This window comes from Ranitomeya variabilis, chromosome 4 (assembly GCF_051348905.1).
Source record: "Ranitomeya variabilis isolate aRanVar5 chromosome 4, aRanVar5.hap1, whole genome shotgun sequence".
NCBI classification, from domain to species: Eukaryota; Metazoa; Chordata; class Amphibia; order Anura; family Dendrobatidae; genus Ranitomeya; species Ranitomeya variabilis.
This window is the reverse complement of record NC_135235.1, coordinates 696,887,435-696,908,173: the sequence shown is the minus strand read 5'-3', so window position 1 is coordinate 696,908,173 and position 20,739 is coordinate 696,887,435. Positions and strand designations below refer to the sequence as shown.

General features: G+C 42.8%; 2 protein-coding genes across 3 annotated transcripts in view; one reads left to right on the top strand and one right to left on the bottom strand.

Annotated features, from left to right (window-relative positions):
• LOC143768219 (gastrula zinc finger protein XlCGF66.1-like) overlaps positions 1-20,739 on the bottom strand; it is a 241,914-nt gene that overhangs the window by 109,028 nt on the left and 112,147 nt on the right. The gene's annotated exons all lie outside the window — the stretch shown is intronic.
• LOC143767743 (uncharacterized) overlaps positions 1-20,739 on the top strand; it is a 77,328-nt gene that overhangs the window by 40,741 nt on the left and 15,848 nt on the right. For both annotated transcript variants that reach the window (XM_077256259.1, XM_077256258.1), the window contains exons 3-7: positions 4,846-4,995; positions 5,125-5,304; positions 5,388-5,511; positions 5,595-5,692; positions 5,891-5,981. In XM_077256259.1, coding sequence (XP_077112374.1) covers positions 4,918-4,995; positions 5,125-5,304; positions 5,388-5,511; positions 5,595-5,692; positions 5,891-5,981 — 571 coding nt within the window. In that variant the 5' untranslated portion in view covers positions 4,846-4,917. The remainder of the gene's footprint in view (positions 1-4,845; positions 4,996-5,124; positions 5,305-5,387; positions 5,512-5,594; positions 5,693-5,890; positions 5,982-20,739) is intronic.

Here is a 20,739-nt window from a genome sequence, read left to right as displayed (position 1 = left end):
TGATGTGAGGGCATTGGTTTATATATATATATATATATATATATATATATATATATATATATATATATATATATATATATATATATATATAGTTGCTTGTTCTATGTATACCCTTAAATTGGATATAAGACTGCCTTATGGTTTTAAAGAGACTTTTTTTTTTTACGTCCATCCATATTGTTAGTCCTTTCTTTCTAACAGGGATATTACTTTCAGTATAGCAACATTATATATATATATATATATATATATATATATATATATATATATATATATATATATATATATATATATATATATATATATGTGTATATATATAAACATACTGCCATCTGGGTCTTTGGGTCACCCCCTATTTTTGTTTAGAGGTCCATTTATTTCCATCACCCTGTTTTTTAACCCCTTTCTGACATCTGACGTACTATCCCGTCGAGGTGGGGTGGGCTCGTATGACCACCGACGGGATAGTACGTCATACGCGATCGGCCGCGCTCACGGGGGGAGCGCGGCCGGGTGTCAGCTGCATATCGCAGCTGACATCCGTCACTATGTGCCAGGAGCGGTCACGGACCGCCCCCGGCACATTAACCCCCGGCACACCGCAATCAAACATGATCGCGGTGTACCGGCGGTATAGGGAAGCATCGCGCAGGGAGGGGGCTCTCTGCGGGCTTCCCTGAGACCCCCGGAGCAACGCGATGTGATCGCGTTGCTCCGAGGGTCTCCTACCTCCCTCCTCGCCGCAGGTCCCGGATCCAAGATGGCCGCGGCATCCGGGTCCTGCAGGGAGGGAGGTGGCTTACCGAGTGCCTGCTCAGAGCAGACACTTGGTAAGCCTGCAGCCCTGCACAGCAGATTACCGATCTGTAATGTCCCCCACTGGGACAAAGTAAAAAAGTAAAAAAAAAATTTTTCCACATGTGTAAAAAAATAAATAAAAAATAAATTCCTAAATAAAGAAAAAAAAAAATATTATTCCCATAAATACATTTCTTTATCTAAATAAAAAAAAACCAAAACAATAAAAGTACACATATTTAGTATCGCCACGTCCGTAACGACCCAACATATAAAACTGCCCCACTAGTTAACCCCTTCAGTAAACACCGTGAGAGAAAAAAAAAAAAAACGAGGCAAAAAACAACGCTTTATTACCATACCGCCGAACAAAAAGTGGAATAACACGCGATCAAAAAGACAGATATAAATATCCATGGTACCGCTGAAAACGTCATCTTGTCCCGCAAAAAACAAGCTGCCATACAGCATCATCAGCAAAAAAATAAAAAAGTTATAGTCCTGAGAATAAAGCGATACCAAAATAATTATTTTTTCTATAAAATAGCTTTTATCGTATAAAAGCGCCAAAACATAAAAAAATGATATAAATGAGGTATCGCTGTAATCGTACTGACCCGAAGAATAAAACTGCTTTATCAATTTTACCAAACGCGGAACGGTATAAACGCCTCCCCCAAAAGAAATTCATGAATAGCTGGTTTTTGATCATTCTGCCTCACAAAAATCGGAATAAAAAGCGATCAAAAAATGTCATGTGCCCGAAAATGTTACCAATAAAAACGTCAACTCATCCCGCAAAAAACAAGACCTCACATGACTCTGTAGACTCAAATATGGAAAAATTATAGCTCTCAAAATGTGGTAACGCAAAAAATATTTTTTGCAATAAAAAGCGTCTTTCAGTGTGTGACGGCTGCCAATCATAAAAATCCGCTAAATAACCCGCTATAAAGGTAAATCAAACCCCCCTTCATCACCCCCTTAGTTAGGGAAAAATAAAAAAATAAAAAAAATGTATTTATTTCCATTTTCCCATTAGGGCTAGGGTTAGGGCTAGGGTTAGGGCTAGGGTTATTGCTAGGGTTAGGGTTAGGGTTAGGGTTATTGCTAGGGTTAGGGCTAGGGTTAAGGCTACAGTTAGGGTTGGGGCTAAAGTTAGGGTTAGGGTTTGGATTACATTTACGGTTGGGAATAGGGTTGGGATTAGGGTTAGGGGTGTGTCAGGGTTAGGGGTGTGGTTAGGGTTACCGCTGGGATTAGGGTAAGGGGTGTGTTTGGATTAGGGTTTCAGTTATAATTGGGGGGTTTCCACTGTTTAGGCACATCAGGGGCTCTCCAAACGGGACATGGCATCCGATCTCAATTCCAGACAATTCTGCGTTGAAAAAGTAAAACAGTGCTCCTTCCCTTCAGAGCTCTCCCGTGTACCCAAACAGGGGTTTACCCCAACATATGGGGTATCAGCGTACTCAGGACAAATTGGACAACATCTTTTGGGGTCCAATTTCTCCTGTTACCCTTGGGAAAATACAAAACTGGGGGCTAAAATATAAGTTTTGTGGGAAAAAAAGGATTTTTTATTTTCACGGCTCTGCGTTGTAAACTGTAGTGAAACACTTGGGGGTTCAAAGTTTTCACAACACATCTAGATAAGTTCCTTGTGGGGTCTTATTTCCAATATGGGGTCATTTGTGGGGGGTTTCTACTGTTTAGGTACATCAGGGGCTCTGCAAATGCAATGTGATGCCTGCAGACCAATCCATCTAAGTCTGCATTCCAAACGGCGCTCCTTCCCTTCCGAGCTCTGCCATGCGCCCAAACAGTGGTTTACCCCCACATATGGGGTATCAGCGTACACAGGACAAATTGGACAACAACTTTTGGGGTCCAATTTATCCTGATACCCTTGTGAAAATACAAAACTGGGGGCTAAAAAATCATTTCTGTGAAAAAAAAGAGGAATTTTTATTTTCACGGCTCTGCGTTATAAACTGTAGTGAAACACTTGGGGGTTCAAAGTTCTCACAACACATCTAGATACGTTCCTTGGGAGGTCTAGTTTCCAATTTGGGGTCACTTGTGGGGGGTTTCTACTGTTTGGGTACATCAGGGGCTCTGCAAGTGCAACGTGATGCCTGCAGACCAATCCATCTAAGTCTGCATTCCAAATGGCGCTCCTTCCCTTCCGAGCTCTGTCATGCGCCCAAACAGTGGTTCCCCCCCACATATGGGGTATCAGCGTACTCAGGACAAATTGGACAACAACTTTTGGGGTCCAATTTATTATGTTACCCTTGTAAAAATACAAAGCTGGGGGCTAGAAAATCATTTCTGTGAAATAAAAGAGGAATTTTTATTTTCACGGCTCTGCGTTATAAACTGTAGTGAAACACTTGGGGGTTCAAAGCTCTCAAAACACATCTAGATAAGTTCATTAGGGGGTCTACTTTCCAAAATGGTGTCACTTGTGGGGGGTTTTATTGTTTAGGCACATCAGGGGCTCTCCAAACGCAACACGGCGCCCCATCTTAATTCCAGTCAATTTTGCATTGAAAAGTAAAATAGCGCTCCTTCCCTTCCGAGCTCTGCTATGCGCCCAAACAGTGGTTTACCCCCACATATGGGGTATCGTCGTACTCAGGACAAATTGCACAACAACGTTTGTGGTCTAATTTCTTCTCTCACCCTTGGGAAAATAAAAAAATGGGGGCGAAAAGATCATTTTTGTGAAAAAATATGATTTTTTATTTTTACGGCTCTGCATTATAAACTTCTGTGAAGCACTTGTTGGGTCAAAGTGCTCACCACACATCTAGATAAGTTCCTTAGGGGGTCTACTTTCCAAAATGGTGTCACTTGTGGGGGGTTTCAATGTTTAGGCACATCAGGGGCTCTCCAAACGCAACATGGCGTCCCATGTCAATTCCAGTCAATTTTGCATTGAAAAGTCAAATGGCGCTCCTTCCCTTCCGAGCTCTGCCATGCGCCCAAACAGTGGTTTACCCCCACATATGGGGTATCAGCGTACTCAGGACAAATTGCACAACAACTTTTGGGGTCCATTTTCTCCTGTTACCCTTGGTAAAATTAAACAAATTGGAACTGAAATAAATTTTGTGTGAAAAAAGTTAAATGTTCATTTTTATTTAAACATTCCAAAAATTCCTGTGAAACACCTGAAGGGTTAATAAATTTCTTGAATGTGGTTTTGAGCACCTTGAGGGGTGCAGTTTTTAGAATGGTGTCACACTTGGGTATTTTCTATCATATAGACCCCTCAAAATGACTTCAAATGAGATGTGGTCCCTAAAAAAAAAATGGTGTTGTAAAAATGAGAAATGTCTGGTTAACTTTTAACCCTTATAACTCCCTAACAAAAAAAAAAATTTGGTTCCAAAATTGTGCTGATGTAAAGTAGACATGTGGGAAATGTTATTTATTAAGTATTTTGCGTGACGTATGTCTGTGATTTAAGGGCATAAAAATTAAAAGTTGGAAAATTGCGAAATTTACAAAATTTTCGCCAAATATCCGTTTTTTTCACAAATAAACACAAGTTATATCGAAGAAATTTTACCACTATCATGAAGTACAATATGTCACGAGAAAACCATGTCAGAATCGCCAAGATCCATTGAAGCGTTCCAGAGTTATAACCTCATAAAGGGACAGTGGTCAGAATTGTAAAAATTGGCCTGGTCATTAACATGCAAACCACCCTTGGGGGGTGAAGGGGTTAAAGATTTGTTATTTTAAGTAATATGTCAATAAAAATAATTTTACCTTTATTTACCTACGTGTCACTTCATACCTTGTTAGGTAACCTATGTCAGCATTTATGATCGAAGTGCTAATTCTTTGCCTATAAAAACGCCTTTGTTTTCGGATTATGGGATTAAATTAAGATTTTATTAGTAGATGTAAAGAAGGAAACTAAATACTGTAAAATAATAAATCTCCTCATATGTTTCCCTTATTATCTCCAGTAATTGTATTATTACACAGGATTCTTATGATGTTACATCGGCTCTTCTTCTCATTCAGGTCTCTACAATATCGGATCCTCTCAGTGAAGATCTTCTATATAAGAGAATTTTCCTGATTTATCCATCAAATATGGATATGGACAGAGACAAGATGGTGGAGAGGATATTACACCTCACCCTAGAGATCCTCTTCCGGCTTACTGGAGAGGTGAGAGATTCTGATGACGTCACATTACATCATTCTTATCTATGGGAATAACAGATGGACAGAACTGGAGAGGTGAGGACTCTAGAAATGTCTGTAGTGAGATTTATTAATGTGTCTCTCCATAACCAGGATTACACAGTGGTGAAGAAGACCTCTAGTGAGCGCTGTCAGGACCCTGTGTCTGAGGGATGGGGAAGACCCCTGACCCCAATCACGGGGCCTCCACCTCACCCCCTGATACATGAGGACATCAATGACCAGAAGATCCTAGAACTCATCTACAAGATGATTGAGCTGCTGACTGGAGAGGTGACACTGCTGGGAATGCTGGGACATTATACAGTAACGCTATGAAGGGATCGGGGGGATGACGGTATCATTGTATGTGTCAGGTTCCTATAAGGTGTCAGGATGTCGCCGTCTATTTCTCCATGGAGGAGTGGGAGTATTTAGAAGGACACAGAGATCTGTACAGTGACGTCATGATGGAGGTTCCCCAGCCCCTCACATCACCAGGTAATAGTCAGGACTAAATACACACAGCCTATAATTATCTGTGTGTAAAGAATGAATTCAGTCCCTGTATGTGTTTCCTCCAGATCTATCCAGTAAGAGGACAACACCAGAGAGATGTCCCCGTCCTCTTCTTCCACAGGACTGTAAGCAAGAAGATCCCAATGTTCCTCAGGATCATCAGGTAGATGGAGAGAAGGTGTCATGAGATCTCTCCTATAATGTGTAGACGGCTGTGAAGGTCTTGTGCTCAGTCTTGTTTTATCCACCAGTATTATATGTTTTATACTTGTGTAATGAGAACGGTGGAGATGGCAGGATTAGAGCTGATCATAGATGTGACTTCTCCATCTGTCGGTGACTTTTACAATATTTGTTTCAGGGTGAAGATCTGACCCATATTAATACTACAGAGACATATGTGAGGGGTGATGAGCGGTGTAAAGAGGAGATTCCTACATATGACTACCCAGGTGAGTAGTAACCACTAAATGCAGAGAAGTCACAGATTCTTCTCAGTCACCGACTGTGGCTGCTTTATCGGTGGTGTAGACCGGCTGTATTGCCATGATCACCATTTTGCCTCTAGACCACAACATTCTCCTCCACCCAAAACTGTTCAAATAACTGTGGTCATTGAAAGCCCTTTTCTATAGAACTTACAACCTGTTAGATCCACCTATCCCTGGGTTTAGGAGACGCTGTTACCTGCCCAGATCTGTAAACTACAAAGCCAAATGACAGTGTACGTAGAATGTGCTGACAAGATAGAAAATCACTTGAAGAAAATTATTATGATGGTCCTGTAAGAGAAAGCGGAGGCTAATGATGCTGTTGGCTTCCTAGATCTCTGATATCTTATTGGATGAATCTCCCTTCTCTCCCTTCTGAGCTGCTGAATGTGATCATATGGTCCCTACAAGACCAGGTCCAGTCTTTCTGGCCAAACTTCACTTTTATGATCGACAACATTAAATGTGCAGTGAGGCCAAGTGTGAATTTCTGTACAATAACAACAGAGTTTCCCTTTATCCTGACTTTTCAATTTGTATTAAAACCGACTAACTTCAAGGAGGATTGTGATAATCTACATAAAACACATTACACCTGTGCCATGATATATCTCTGAGCTGTGCGTGGCTGATGGCTGTAATATCCATGTATTCCCGCCTGCAGGAGATGTGTTGGCTCGAGCCCTGGTTTCATGGATTCACTCCACATCATAAATTACATTGTTTTTGATCCTAAGAAATTCAGATTACTGCACAATCTCTCCTGAAATGGGGAGCAATATTATTTTCTTATCAGAAATATAATCTTCTGGTCAGGATTCATAGTAGCTCCAATGGTCCACCATAAATGAATGCAACTCTGTTTACTATTGTTTAATCTGTATTTGTAGTTTTCAGTTAATGAGATGCTCGTGCTCTGGGGCGGGGCTGTGGGCAGGGATTTGTGGTTCTCTGGGGTGGGGCTGTGGGCGGGGCTTTATGTGGTTTTCTGATTACATATGCACCTGTATTGACTTATGACAGGTCACTGATCCCTCACTGACCTGCCCCCCATTTTTACATAATGCATATAATAGCATTGATATTATTGTTGATAATGCCTATAATATTGTGGCTATTGGGAGGCTTAGAAAAAAAAATTACTTCCAGCAAAATGACACCTGCGGCGCCTGTCCAGTAGCATCTATCTCTTATAGATGCTACTGCGCAGGCGCCGCCATCACCGGTGACATTCAGCTGGATGTAATTTTTTTTCTATGCCTCCCAATAGCCACAATGTTATAGGCATTATCAAAAACAATATAAATGCTATTATATGCACTATGTAAAAATGTGGGGCAGGTCAGTGAGGGATCAGTAACCTGTCATAAGCCAATACAGATGAATATGTAATCAGCGCACCACATAAAGCCACAGCCCCGCCCCTGAGCATGAGAATCTCATTAACTGAAAACTACAAATACAGATTAAACAACAACCACAAGACGGATTTCATCACCAGGTATCAGTGTAATCAATATAACGGCACCGACCTGACAGTATCTGTAGGTTACTGAGCACAATCCTGCTGACAGGTTCCCTTAAAGACATCTCCGCTCTGCACTATTATACACAGTTCTCTTTAAGCCCTTCCCGACCTGTGATACAGCGAATGCGTCTTGAAAGTCGGTGCCAATCCGACCTGTGACGCATATGCTGTGTCACAGAATGATCGCGTTCCTGCATGTCAGGTGAAAGGGTTAACTCAAATTTCACCCGACCTGCAGGGACAGAGTGAGTTGTACTTCAGCCCGGAGGGGCGACTTTGCCCCCCCCTTGGCTACGATCACTCTGATTGGTGTTTCAATTTCAACAGCCAATGAGGGCAGTTTGTAATATTTCACCAATGAAACATGGTGAAATATTATAATCCAGCCATGGCCGATGCTGCAGTATCATCGGCCACGGCTGGAGACCGCAATCTGCCCCGCCACCAACTGATGGCGGCAATCTGCCGCCACCTTCAGCCTTTCCTCCCATCCGTCCTGTCCTCTGCTGCCCTCATCTCCCCTCCGTCCTGTCCTCTGCCCCCGCCCCACTGTCACGAATCCGCAACGTGGGCACATAGCCTTAGGGTTAGGGTTGGAATTAGAGTTAGGGTTGGAATTAGGGATAAGATTAGGGTTCGCGGTGTGTTGGGGTTAGGGTTGTGGTTAGGGTTAACGGTGTGTTGGGGTTAGGGTTGTGATTAGGGTTGGGGTTAGCGTTTGAGTTAAAATTGAGGGGTTTCCACTGTTTAGGTACATCATGGGATCCCAAACGCATCATGGTGCCACCATTGATTCCAGCCAATCTTGCGTTCAAAAAGTCAAATGTTGCTCCCTCCATTCCGAGCCCTGACGTGTGCCCAAGCAGGGGTTAACCCAAACATATGGGGCATAATCGTACTTAGCAAAAATTGCACAACAACTTTGGGGGTCTAATTTCTCCTGTTACCCTTGAGAAAATAAAAAATTGGGGGCTAAAAATTTATTTTTGTGGGAAAAAGAATGATTTTATTTTCACAGCTCTACGTTATAAAATTCTGTAAAGCAATTGGGGGTTCAAAGTGCTCACCACACATCTAGATAAGTTCCTTTGGGGGTCTAGTTTCCAAAATGGGGTCACTTGAGGGGTTTTTCTACTGTTTAGGCATATCAGGGGCTCTGCAAACGGAACATTACACCCGCAGACCATTCCATCAAAGTCTGCATTCCAAAACGTCACTACTTCCCTTCCCAGCCTCGACTTGTGCCCAAATAGTGGTCCTCCCCCACATATGGAGTACCAGCGTACTCAGGACAAATTGAAAAACAACTTTTGGGGTCCAATTTCTCCTGTTACGCTTGAGAAAATAAAAATTGCGAACTAAAAAATTATTTTTGAGGAAAAAGAAAGGATTATTTATTTTCACGGCTCTGCGTTTTAAACTTCTGTGAAGCACTTGGGGGTAAAAAGTGCTCACCACACATCTAGGTTAGTTCCTTGGGAGGTCTAGTTTCCGAAATAGGGTCACTTGTGGGGGAGCTCCAATGTTTAGGCACACAGGGGCTCTCCAAACGCGACATGGTGTCCGCTTTCGATTGGAGCTAATTTTTCATTCAAAAAGTCAAATGGCGCTCCTTCCCTTCTGAGCCTTGCTGTGCGCCCAAACAGTGGTTTTCCCCCACATGTAAGGTATAGGTGTACTCAGGAGAAATTGCCCAACACATTTTAGGATCCATTTTATCCTGTTGCCCATGTGAAAATAAAAAAATTGAGGCTAAAAGAAATTTTTTGTGAAAAAGAAAAAGGGGGAGCTCCAAAGTTTAGGCGCACAGGGGCTCTCCAAACGCGACATTGGTGTTCGCTAACGATTGGAGCTAATTTTCCATTCAAAAAGTCATTCAATGGCGCTCCATCCCTTCCGAGCCTTGCCGTGCGCCCAAAAAGTGGTTTTCCCCCACATATGGGGCTTCAGCATACGCAGGACAAATTGGACAATAACTTTTGTGGTCCACTTTCTCCTTTTACCCTTGGGGAAAATAAAAAAGATAATTTTTGTTACTAAAAAGTTAAATATTCATTTTTTCCTTCCATGTTGCTTCTGCTGCTGTGAAACACCTGAAGGGTTAATAAACTTCTTGAATGTGGTTTTGTTCAGCTTGAGGGGTGCAGTTTTTAGACTGTTGTCACTTTTGGGTATTTTCAGCCATACAGACCCCTCAAACTGACTTCAAATGTGAGGTGGTCGCTAGAAAAAATGATTTTGTAAATTTTGTTGTAAAAATGAGAAATCGCTGGTCAACTTTTAACCCTTATAACTTCCTAGCAAAAAAAATATTGTTTCCAAAATTGTGCTGATGTAATGTAGACATGTGGGAAATGTTATTTATTAACTATTTTGTGTCACATAGCTTTTAACAGAATAAAAATTCTAAATTTGAAAATTACAAAATTTTCCAAATTTTCGCCAAATTTCCAATTTTTTCACAAATAAACGCAAAAATTATTGACCTAAATTTACCACTAACATGAAACCCAATATGTCACGAAAAAGCAATCTCATTATCGCTAGGATCCGTTGAAGCGTTCCTGAGTTATTACCTCATAAAGGGACACTTGTCAGAAAATGGCAAAGGTCATTAAGGTCAAAATAGGTTGGGTCATGAAGGGATTAAATGTGTAATATTTCTTCTTGAAACTTATCTGACAGAAAATATTGGAGCTTACGATAGTTTAGATTGTGAAGTCACCGAGCCCCGTGCTCTAATTACCCCAGAGAGGTTTCACCACTAGCTACTCATCTATTACTGATGGAGACTGTTCAGTTTGAGCATTTCAGTAGATGTTATTGTCTATAGTCACAGTTATTGATTACAGTAGTGTCCAAAAGACTCTGATTTATCCTCTTTCCGCGGCCAGTTTTGTGTTCTTAATCAGGCCCCATTTTTACAATCTGACGTGTGTCACTTTATGTGGGGATAACTTTGGAATTACTCACAAAGGATAATAGAAAACAAATACATCTTACAAATTATTTTTCAACTTCTCACAATACCCTACATACGATTGTACACTACTCTCTGGGAACATGGCAGGGTTCAGAAGGGAAGGAGCGCCATTTAGCTGTTTGAATGCAGATCTAGCTGCAATAGTTTGCAGACACAATGTATTGGGAGCACTGTTCGTGGTCGACTGGCAGCTCAAAAGATCTCCACCATGAACATGCTTGGCGCTATCTTCTCTGCTTTTCATCTCCCAAGGGTTGCCTTGCTCATCGCCCTTTAACACCATTACATGGATCTGGACTTATACTGGGACCCCTAGGCTTGGACCATTGTGTTACCTGCTATTCTGTGGTATTAGATGAAAAACAGCCCAAACAACCAATCTATGGATTACCAGAGAAGCAACACGCAGGTAATAGATTATAAAATGCCTTTATTAACCCCTTAGTGACAGAGCCAATTTGGTACTTAATGACCAGGCCAATTTTTACAATTCTGACCACTGTCACTTTATGAGGTTATAACTCTGGAACGCTTCAACGGATCCTGCTGATTCTGAGATTGTTTTTTTGTAACATATTGTACTTCATGTTAGTGGTAACATTTCTTCGATATTACTTGCGATTATTTATGAAAAAAATGGAAATATGGCAAGAAAATTTAAAATTTTGCAATTTTCAAACTTTGTATTTTTATGCCCTTAAATCAGAGAGATATGTCACCAAAAAATAGTTAATAAATAAAATTTCCCACATGTCTACTTTACATCAGCACAATTTTGGAAACAAAATTTTTTTTTTGTTAGGGAGTTATAAGGGTTAAAAGTTGACCAGCAATTTCTCATTTTTACAACACCATTTTTTTTTTAGGGACCACATCACATTTGAAGTCATTTTGAGGGGTCTATATGATAGAAAATAACCAAGTGTGACACCATTCTAAAAACTGCACCCCTCAAGGTGCTCAAAACCACATTCAAGAAGTTTATTAACCCTTTACGTGCTTCACGGGAACTGAAACAATGTGGAAGGCAAAAATGAACATTTAACTTTTTTTTGCAAACATTTTACTTCAGAACCATTTTTTTTATTTTCACAAGTGTAAAAACAGAACTTTAACCATAAATGTTGCTGTTCAATTTCTCCTGAATACGCCGATACCCCATATGTGGGGGTAAACCACTGTTTGGGCGCACCGCAGAGCTTGGAAGAGAAGGAGCGCCGTTTGACTTTTTCGATGCAGAATTGGCTGGAATTGAGATCGGATGCCATGTCACGTTTAGAGAGCCCCTGATGTGCCTAAACAGTGGAAACCCCCCACAAGTGACACCATTTTGGAAACTAGACCCCTTAAGGAACTTATCTAGATGTGTGGTGAGCACTTTAAACCCCCACGTGCTTCTCAGAAGTTTATAACGTAGAGCCGTGAAAATAAAAAGTCGCATTTTTTCTACAAAAATGATCTTTTTGCCCACAAATTTTTATTTTCACAAGGGTAACAGGAGAAATTAGACCACAAAAGTTGTTGTGCAATTTCTCCTGAGTACGTCGATACCTCATATGTGGGGGTAAACCACTGTTTAGGCGCACCGCAGAGCTTGGAAGAGAAGGAGTGCCGTTTAACTTTTTCAATGTAGAATTGGCTGGAATTGAGATCGGACACCATGTCGCGTTTGGAGAGCCCCTGATGTGCCTAAACAGTAGAAACCCCCCACAAGTGACCCCATTTTGGAAACTAGACCACTTAAGGAACTTATCTAGATGTGTGGTGAGCACTTTAAACCCCCAAGTGCTTCACAGAAATTTATAAAGTAGAGCCGTGAAAATAAAAAATCCTTTTTTTCCCCTCAAAAATGATTTTTTAGCCTGCAATTTTTTATTTTCTCAAGGGTAACAGGAGAAATTGGACCCCAAAATTTATTGTGCAATTTATGCTGAATAGGCTGATACCCCATATGTTGGGGTAAACCACTGTTTGGGCGCATGGCAGAGCTCGGAAGGGAAGGATCTCCTTTTTGGAATGCAGACTTTGATAGAATGGTCTGCGGGCGTTATGTTGCGTTTGCAGAGCCCCCGATGTACCTAAATAGTAGAAATCCCCCACAAGTGACCCCATTTTGGAAACTAGACCCCCCAAGGAACTTATCTAGATGTGTGGTGAGAACTTTGAATGCCCAAGTGCTTCACAGAAGTTTATAATGCAGAGTCGTGAAAATAAAAATAAAAAAATGTTTCCACAAAAAAGATTTTTAAGCTCCCAAATTTTTATTTTGACAAAGGTAACAAGAGAAATTGGACCCCAAAAGTTGTTGTTCAATTTGTCCTGTGTACACTGATACCCCATGTGTGGGGGGACCGCTGTTTGAGCGCATGGCAGAGCTCGGAAGGGAAGGAACGCCATTTTGGAATGCAGACTTTGATAGAATGGTCTGCGGGCATTATGTTGCGTTTGCAGGGACCCTGATGTACCTAAACAGTAGAAACCCCCCACAAGTGACCCCATTTTGGAAACTAGAGCCCCCAAGGAACTTATCTAGATGTTTGGTGAGAACTTTGAATGCCCAAGTGCTTCACAGAAGTTTATAATGCAGAGTTGTGAAAATAAAAAATATTTTTTTTTTCCACAAAAAAGATTTTTTAGCCGCCAAGTTTTTATTTTCACAAGGGTAACAGGAGAAATTGGACCCCAAAAGATGTTGTCCAATTTGTCCTGTGTACGCTGATACCCCATATGTGGGGGTAAACCACTGTTTGGGCGCATGGCAGAGCTCGGAAGGGAAGGAGCGCCGTTTGGAATGCAGACTTAGATGGATTGGTCTGCAGGCGTCACGTTGCATTTGCAGAGCCCTGTTGGCAAGATTAAAAAACAAACATCTGTGCGCATAACAGGACAAGGAAACAACACATATAATTGCTCCAAGGAATAAATAGTAATGGCCGACCCAATTTATATATGAACAGATCCCTCAAGAGTGAAAATGAAAAATTAATGTGCAAATATATAAACCATCAAAACTGTGTACTCAAATAATTCATGTGTAAAAGTGTATCAGATCCAGATATAGTCTGATAGTAATTTTTATTTTCATTACAGATAAAATAATTTTTTATATAGAAAAGTATATTATTATTTTCATTATATTATGTATTATTGAGTGTATCAACTGTGTATAATTGATCTGTCTTTTCATGCATTTTAATATGACTATATGATTCTATTCATATCTTGTGTAAATTCATTAAATATAGTCCTTTTATCCATTGTTATAGATATTATGATTCATATCACTATTATGTGCAAATTTATCAATATTTATTTAATTTTATGTGGCCCATGATTTCTTGGATTATTATTATTTTTTTTAAATCAGATAATTTTTATTAACAATATTCAAATTGACAACTACACACAATTGTGTCAGCAAAGGAGAATAAACATGTTTTCAAACATTTTGAAACAATCCCCCAGGTCCCCCACCCTCACCTCCACCCTCCCTTAAAGCCTCTATAAACAAGAATAGGACAATAGCATACATTGCTTACATAATAAAGCAACATCCCACTGGAATCAGTTCCTCTCCATCCACGGTTTCCAAAGTGTTTCAAAAGTTTTCACACTTTTCCTTTTTTCATGAATACCCTTTTCCATATTAATAACCGTATCAGGCTGTCTATAAAATTCCTGCAGAGTCGGCGGTACCTCACTCAACCAGTGCCTGACAATTATCTTTCGCGCAACATACAATAATCTAGCTATGACCACTTTATGATGATTTGGAACTCGGATCTCTTCCACATATCCCAAAATATATATCACAGGATCGCTTGCGATTCTACAGCCATACGATTTCCCAATTGCTTCTCCCACCTCCAACCAGTATGAATTCAATCTCGTACATTGCATAACATGCGTAGAATCCCTGCCCCCCTCGGACTGACACCTAGGACACTCGGAGGTCTGTCTCAACCCTGCCTTATATAGCCTATTTGGGGTTCTATATAGAGTTGACCGACTTTTACTTTTTTCAGATCGAGTCGGGTTTCGCGAAACCCGACTTTGTCAAAAGTCGGGTCGGGTGAAATTGGCGGATTATTGCGAAAAGTCGGGGGCCGACTAAAACACGAAACCCAATGCAAGTCAATGGGGAATCAAAGTCGGCACTGAGTGGAGGACAGGAAAACACCTACAGTGCCCATTTTAATGCCAAAAACATCAATTCTTATTACTGAAGCTTGTCAATCTTAATTTACTTTATAATAATAGTTAGGCATTGAAAACTGGGGGTCATTTGGCTAAAGTTGTGGGGGGTAGGGCTGGCTCAAGATTTTCGTGGGCCCAGGAAACGCGGAATACGTCACGGCAGTGGAGCAGGGAGAGGTAAGTATTTCAACTTTGCAAGTGCTGTGATCCTGAGCAAGCAGGGGGGGCCCACTCGTTGGCACTGGCACAGGGCCCCTCATAGTACGGCGGTGTGTTTGACGGCGGGTGGCGCCTCTCACCGGCAGAGACACTTTTGCGTACTATGAGGGGCCCTGTGCCAGTGACGTCACCAACGAGTATGCCCCCTGATGAAGGAACCTGCACTTTCATCTGCACCTTCCTCTTTGTCCCCGTGTAAGGTGGTATAGTATGCGGGAAGGGGAACCTAACTTTCAGCAGGGTCAGATTCTGGCTGTGTAGAGTGCAAGGGGAATGTAGTGGTCTGGGTCAATGTACCAGCAGACTCATCTAGCAGTGGCTGGGCAATGGGCAGGATGAGGAGGAAACACAGATATAGGCCCAAATAATAAAGTAGGGTAAATCCAGTTCAAAATTGGTATCAGGACTAAACAGGCGCCATTGCTTTGTTCAGTGGAGGAAAACTGTAATGAGTGGCAGACACAGTTAGTAGGCCCAAATAATAAAGTGGGCTAAATGCAGTTCAAATGTGATAACAGGACTAAACAGTGGAGGAAAACTGTAATGAGTGGCAGACACAGTTAGTAGGCCCAAATAATAACGTGGGCTAAATGTCTGCCAAAAAATTGTTCATAAATAAACAGGTGGCTTAGCTAGGTACAGGGGTGGGCTCCTCTGCTGAGTAGCAGACAGTGGTAGTAGGCGCAAAGTATTAACTGGTCTAAATGGAGGCCAGGGCCCCTGTATATTTTAACTATCATTATCATTTCAACAAATTTGTATTGGCAGTGCCATTGAAGGATTTAACGGCACAGGCTACACAGTGGTGGAGCAGGGAGAGGTAAGTATTGCAAGTGGTAGAGAACTGTTCGAGCTGGGGGGAACACTCTCTCATGGGCGGCGGTACTGGCACAGGGCCCCTCATATTACGACGGTGTGTCGGACATTGGTTGTGCACCACCACCGTCAGAGACACTAAATTGTACTATGAGGGACCCTGTGCCAGTGCCGTCGCCCAAGAGTGGGCACACCCACCTGTCCAGGCAAACGGCACTCGCACGGGTGCTTGCACCAGGTGGTGACCACGGCCATGTGGGGGGTGTCAGCCCATTTAGGGAGGTATAAAAATGGCCTATGGTGGACATTCAGCAGCGGAGGAATTGGAGAAGTCAGTAAGAGGAGGCCAAAAGACATTTTTTAGGCAAGCTACGTGTCAGCAGGGGAATGTGGGGCCAAATAATTTGAAATCCATGATTGGTTCATTTTAATGAAGGTTAGATCATCAACATTTCGGGTAGCCAGACGTGTCCTTTTTTCGGTCAGTATTGAACCAGCAGCACTGAAGACTCTTTCTGATAGCACACTAGCAGCAGTGCAAGCGAGCTCCTGTAATGCATATTCTGCCAATTCAGGCCAGGTGTCTATTTTAGATGCCCAGTAATCAAAGGGGAATGACCTGTGAGGGAGAACATCGATAAGGGAGGAAAAGTAGTTCGTAACCATACTGGACAAACGCTGTCTCCTGTCACTTTGAATCAATGCAGCAGTACCTGTCGTGTCAGCGGTCATTGCGAAATCACTCCACAACCTGGTCATAAAACCCCTCTGTCCAACGCCACTTCGGATTTGTGCACCTCAAACACCTGTGCCATGTTGCCCCCTACGGCTCGTGTGAGAACCATCACCGCCGCTGTGTGTTGGGAATGCCTGAACCAAACGGTCTACAAGACAACATCACTTGTGTCCCGCAAAAACCCTGTACCTGACCTTGCAACGCCACCAGTTTCTATTGCCCCCTGAGAAGCATCCTCCTCCCATAAATATTCATCCCCATCATCCTCCTCCTCTTCGTCCGCTACCTCGTCCAGGAGAGTTCCCTGAGCAGACAATGGCTGACTGTCATCAAGGCTTCCCTCCTCCTCGGTTGCAGACGCCTGCTCCTTAATGTGCGTCAAACTTTGCTTCAGCAGACGCCTGCTCCTTAATGTGCGTCAAACTTTGCATCAGCAGACGCATTAGTGGGATGCTCATGCTTATGATGGCGTCATCTGCACTTACCAGCCGTATGCATTCCTCAAAACACTGAAGGACTTGACAGAGGTCTTGTAGCTTCGACCACTGCACACCAGACAACTCCATGTCTGCCATCCAAGTGCCTGCCCGTGTATGTGTATCCTCCCACAAATTAATTACAGCACGCCTCTGTTCGCACAGCCTCTGAACCATGTGCAGTGTGGAGTTCCACCTTGTTGCAACGTCGATTATTAGGTGGTGCTGAGGAAGATTCAGCGATCGCTGATGGTTCAGCATATGGCTGGAGTGTACGGGCGACCGGCGGATGTGCGAGCAAAGTCTTCGCACCTTCAGGAGCAGGTCTGGTAACCCCGGATAATTTTTCAGGAAGCACTGCACCACCAGGTTCAAGGTGTGAGCCAGGCAAGGTATGTGTTTCAGTTCTGAAAGGGCTATGGCAGCCATAAAATTCCTTCCGTTATCACTGACTACCTTGCCTGCCTCAAGATGTACACTGCCCAGCCATGACTGAGTTTGTTGCTGCAAGTACTCGGCCAGTACTTCCGCGGGTGTGTCTGTTGTCGCCCAAACACTTCATTTGTAACACAGCCTGCTGACGCTTACCACTAGCTGTTCGATAATGGGAGACCTCGTGTGCAACACTGGCAGCTGCGGATGGAGTGGTCGTGCGACTGCGCTCTGTGGACGAGCTTTCGCTTCTGGAGGAGGAGGAGGGGTGGCGAACGCCTACAGCCAACTGTTTCCTAGACCATGGGCTAGGCAGAACTGTCCCACTGTGGCTGTCCCCTGTGGACCCTGCATCCACCACATTAACCCAGTGCGCCGTGATGGACACGTAATGTACCTGGCCATGCCTACTGGTCCATGCATCTGTTGTGAGGTGCACCTTTCCACTGACTGATTACACAAAGAAAGCGGCAGAAAGTGGCTGGCTGATATACGACAAACTAACAGGACTGAAGTATATCCACTTTGTGAGAATTTGAATCTCACTTTTTTGGGGGGGAGATTGAACCAAAACTCAGGCCCAGTGTATAAAACAACACAATGTAAGTGGCAGAAAGTGGCTGGCTGATATACGACAAACTAACAGGACTGAAGTATATCCACTTTGTGAGAATTTGAATCTCACTTTTTTTTGGGGAGACTGAACCAAAAATCAGGCCCAGTGTATGAAACAACACAATGTAAGTGGCATAAAGTGGCTGGAAGATATATGAAAAAATACAAGGATTGTAGTACTATTTCAATCTCCCTACAATGATCTCAGGACAAGTATAGCAGCAATAAAAAGGACTGCTGCACACAAAAGTGTGGACAAATAAACAAGATAACTGTGCTGAAAGGAGCAACAGGATTTTTGCTTTTAAAAAAGCAGTTGGTTTGCACAGCAGCGTGCAAACAGCAATGCAGCTATCAGGGAGCCTTATAAGGCAGCCTAATAAGCTTCAGAGCTGATGCACAAAAATATAGCCTCCACTGTCCCTGCAAAAAAAAGGTGGTGTTGGACAGTGGAAATCGCTACAGCACAAGCAGTTTGGGGGTTAATCTTCCCTCCCCAACTATATCCCTTCTTCTGATGAAGCTGCAGCAACCTCTCCCTATGCTAAGATCTGCAGAAGTAAGATGGCGGTCGGCGTGCACGCCCCTTTATACCCCTGTGACGCCGCAGAAAGCAAGCCAATCACTGTCATGCCCTTGTCTAAGATGGTGGGGACCGAGACCTATGTCATCACGCTGCCCACACTCTGCGTCCTCCTTCATTGGCTGAAAAATGGTGGTGAAAGCGTCATATGAAACGCAACTTTTGCGCGCAGATCGCCGACCTCATGGCTGATCCCACACTAGGATCGGGTCGGGTTTCATGAAACCCAACTTTGCCGAAAGTCGGCAATTTTTTAATTTGTCCTATCCGTTTCGCTCAACCCTAGTTCTATATACTCTGTGAAGCACATAAATTTGCGAGAAAGTCTACCCGGTTCACTTAATGATAATCGGGGAATATACTCCATGATATCCTCCCATTTATCCTCCTATCCTTCCTCCCATTTCTCTTTTGCCTTAATAGGAAATCTGTTAAGGAACGTATATAACAAATCCCTATAAATATCCGAGACTACCCCTTTCGTTCCTCCCGACTCAGACATAGTCTACCAAAATATCTCTGTAAATTCCCATGTCCACAGTTTTACTCTGTGCAAGATAGGCATGTCTCAACTGTCCATATTGAAACCTACAGGTCTCCTGCAACCCATAATTCTCCTGCAGTGCCTCAAAGGATATCGGTCCTTGTGCGTCCTGAATCTGAGCCAAATATTGAATACCCAATGATGTCCAATTTTTTAATTCCCCCATTTTAATAAATTCAGGTAGTATTTCATTATGCCATATTGGGGAGAGATTTGTTAAAAGTCCCACTTCTCTTGTCTTTTTAATTGCCTCCCATACTTTTTGAAGCAGTATCAAAGTAGGATAGGCCGTTCCAAACTTCCCAAATCCCTTTGCCTCCAAGCCCTGAACCAATGGGTCCCTTCCCACCAACCAAACCAAAATCCACTGAACCGAACCCAGTCCATCCACCTCTCTCTAACCTCATCTGCTGACCATGCGCTGCCAAAAAATAAATCCAAGGATTCGGAAGGGCCAATCCCCCCAGCTTTAGACCTCTGAAGGAATTCCAGCCTAATTCTTGGCTGTTTCTTCCCCCAAACAAGGTCTCAAAGTATAGAGTTAATGGTATGAAACCACTTTCAGGGCAACCAAACGGGGGAGTTATGCAATATTTATAACAATTGGGGCATAAAAATCATTGTAATTAAATTTATCCTACCCACCACAGAGAGGTATAATTTGCACCACATCCATACTTTCTTCCAAAATCTGTCCAACAATGGGGACAGATTTAAATCGACATAGCTCGAAAGAGGAAAAGACACTTGAACACCCAGATATTTGAACTGTTGTACCACTGACAACCTGCTAACCTCCCCTGATATCGGGATGTCATCACCCCCTTTATCCACTATCAAGATATTTGACTTCACCCCAATTGATTTCAAGACCCAATATATCACCAAATGTCCTAAGAATATGCATCACACCCTCCAAGGCCTCTCCAGAATTTTCTAAAAAGAGTAACATGTCATCTGCATATAGGGCTATTTTCTCCTCTATCATGCCATACGGGAACCCCCTAACCGAAGTCAAGCTCCTAATTGTCTGTGCCAGGGGCTCCACTGCCAACGCAAATTTCAGCAGAGACAGCGGACACCCCTGCCTAGTCCCCCTATATAAACCAAAACTTCCAGACAACTCTCCAGCAATGAAATTGGCCTATAGGATTCTGCCAATTCCGGGTTCTTACCTTCCTTTAAAATAACTACAACTGTTGCCTCTCTCATGGACGGAGGCAGCTCTCCCTCCCGTAGCGCCTCATCAAAGACTATCTTTAATTTAGCCACTGAAATATCTAATAAATTCTTATATATCTGTTATAAGCTCCTCCACAGCTTCTTGCTCCACACCATCATTTTCCCGCCTTCCTTCCTCCCCCTCTGGCCCTCCCTGTACCGTGTCACCCTCTGAGCCTTCTCCTTGCACTTTCATTTTCTCTCCAGCCTGTTCCTCCTCCTCTTCAGCCATCTCTTTCCCTGTTCCGTCCACCCAGGCATACTTTTCAAGCTTAGCAGCCACTTCTAGCCTCTTTGCATATGAGGCATTTGCAGCGTCCGCTCTCTCAGCTCTCTCAGCCGCCTCCACACTGTCGGCGCCATCTTGGT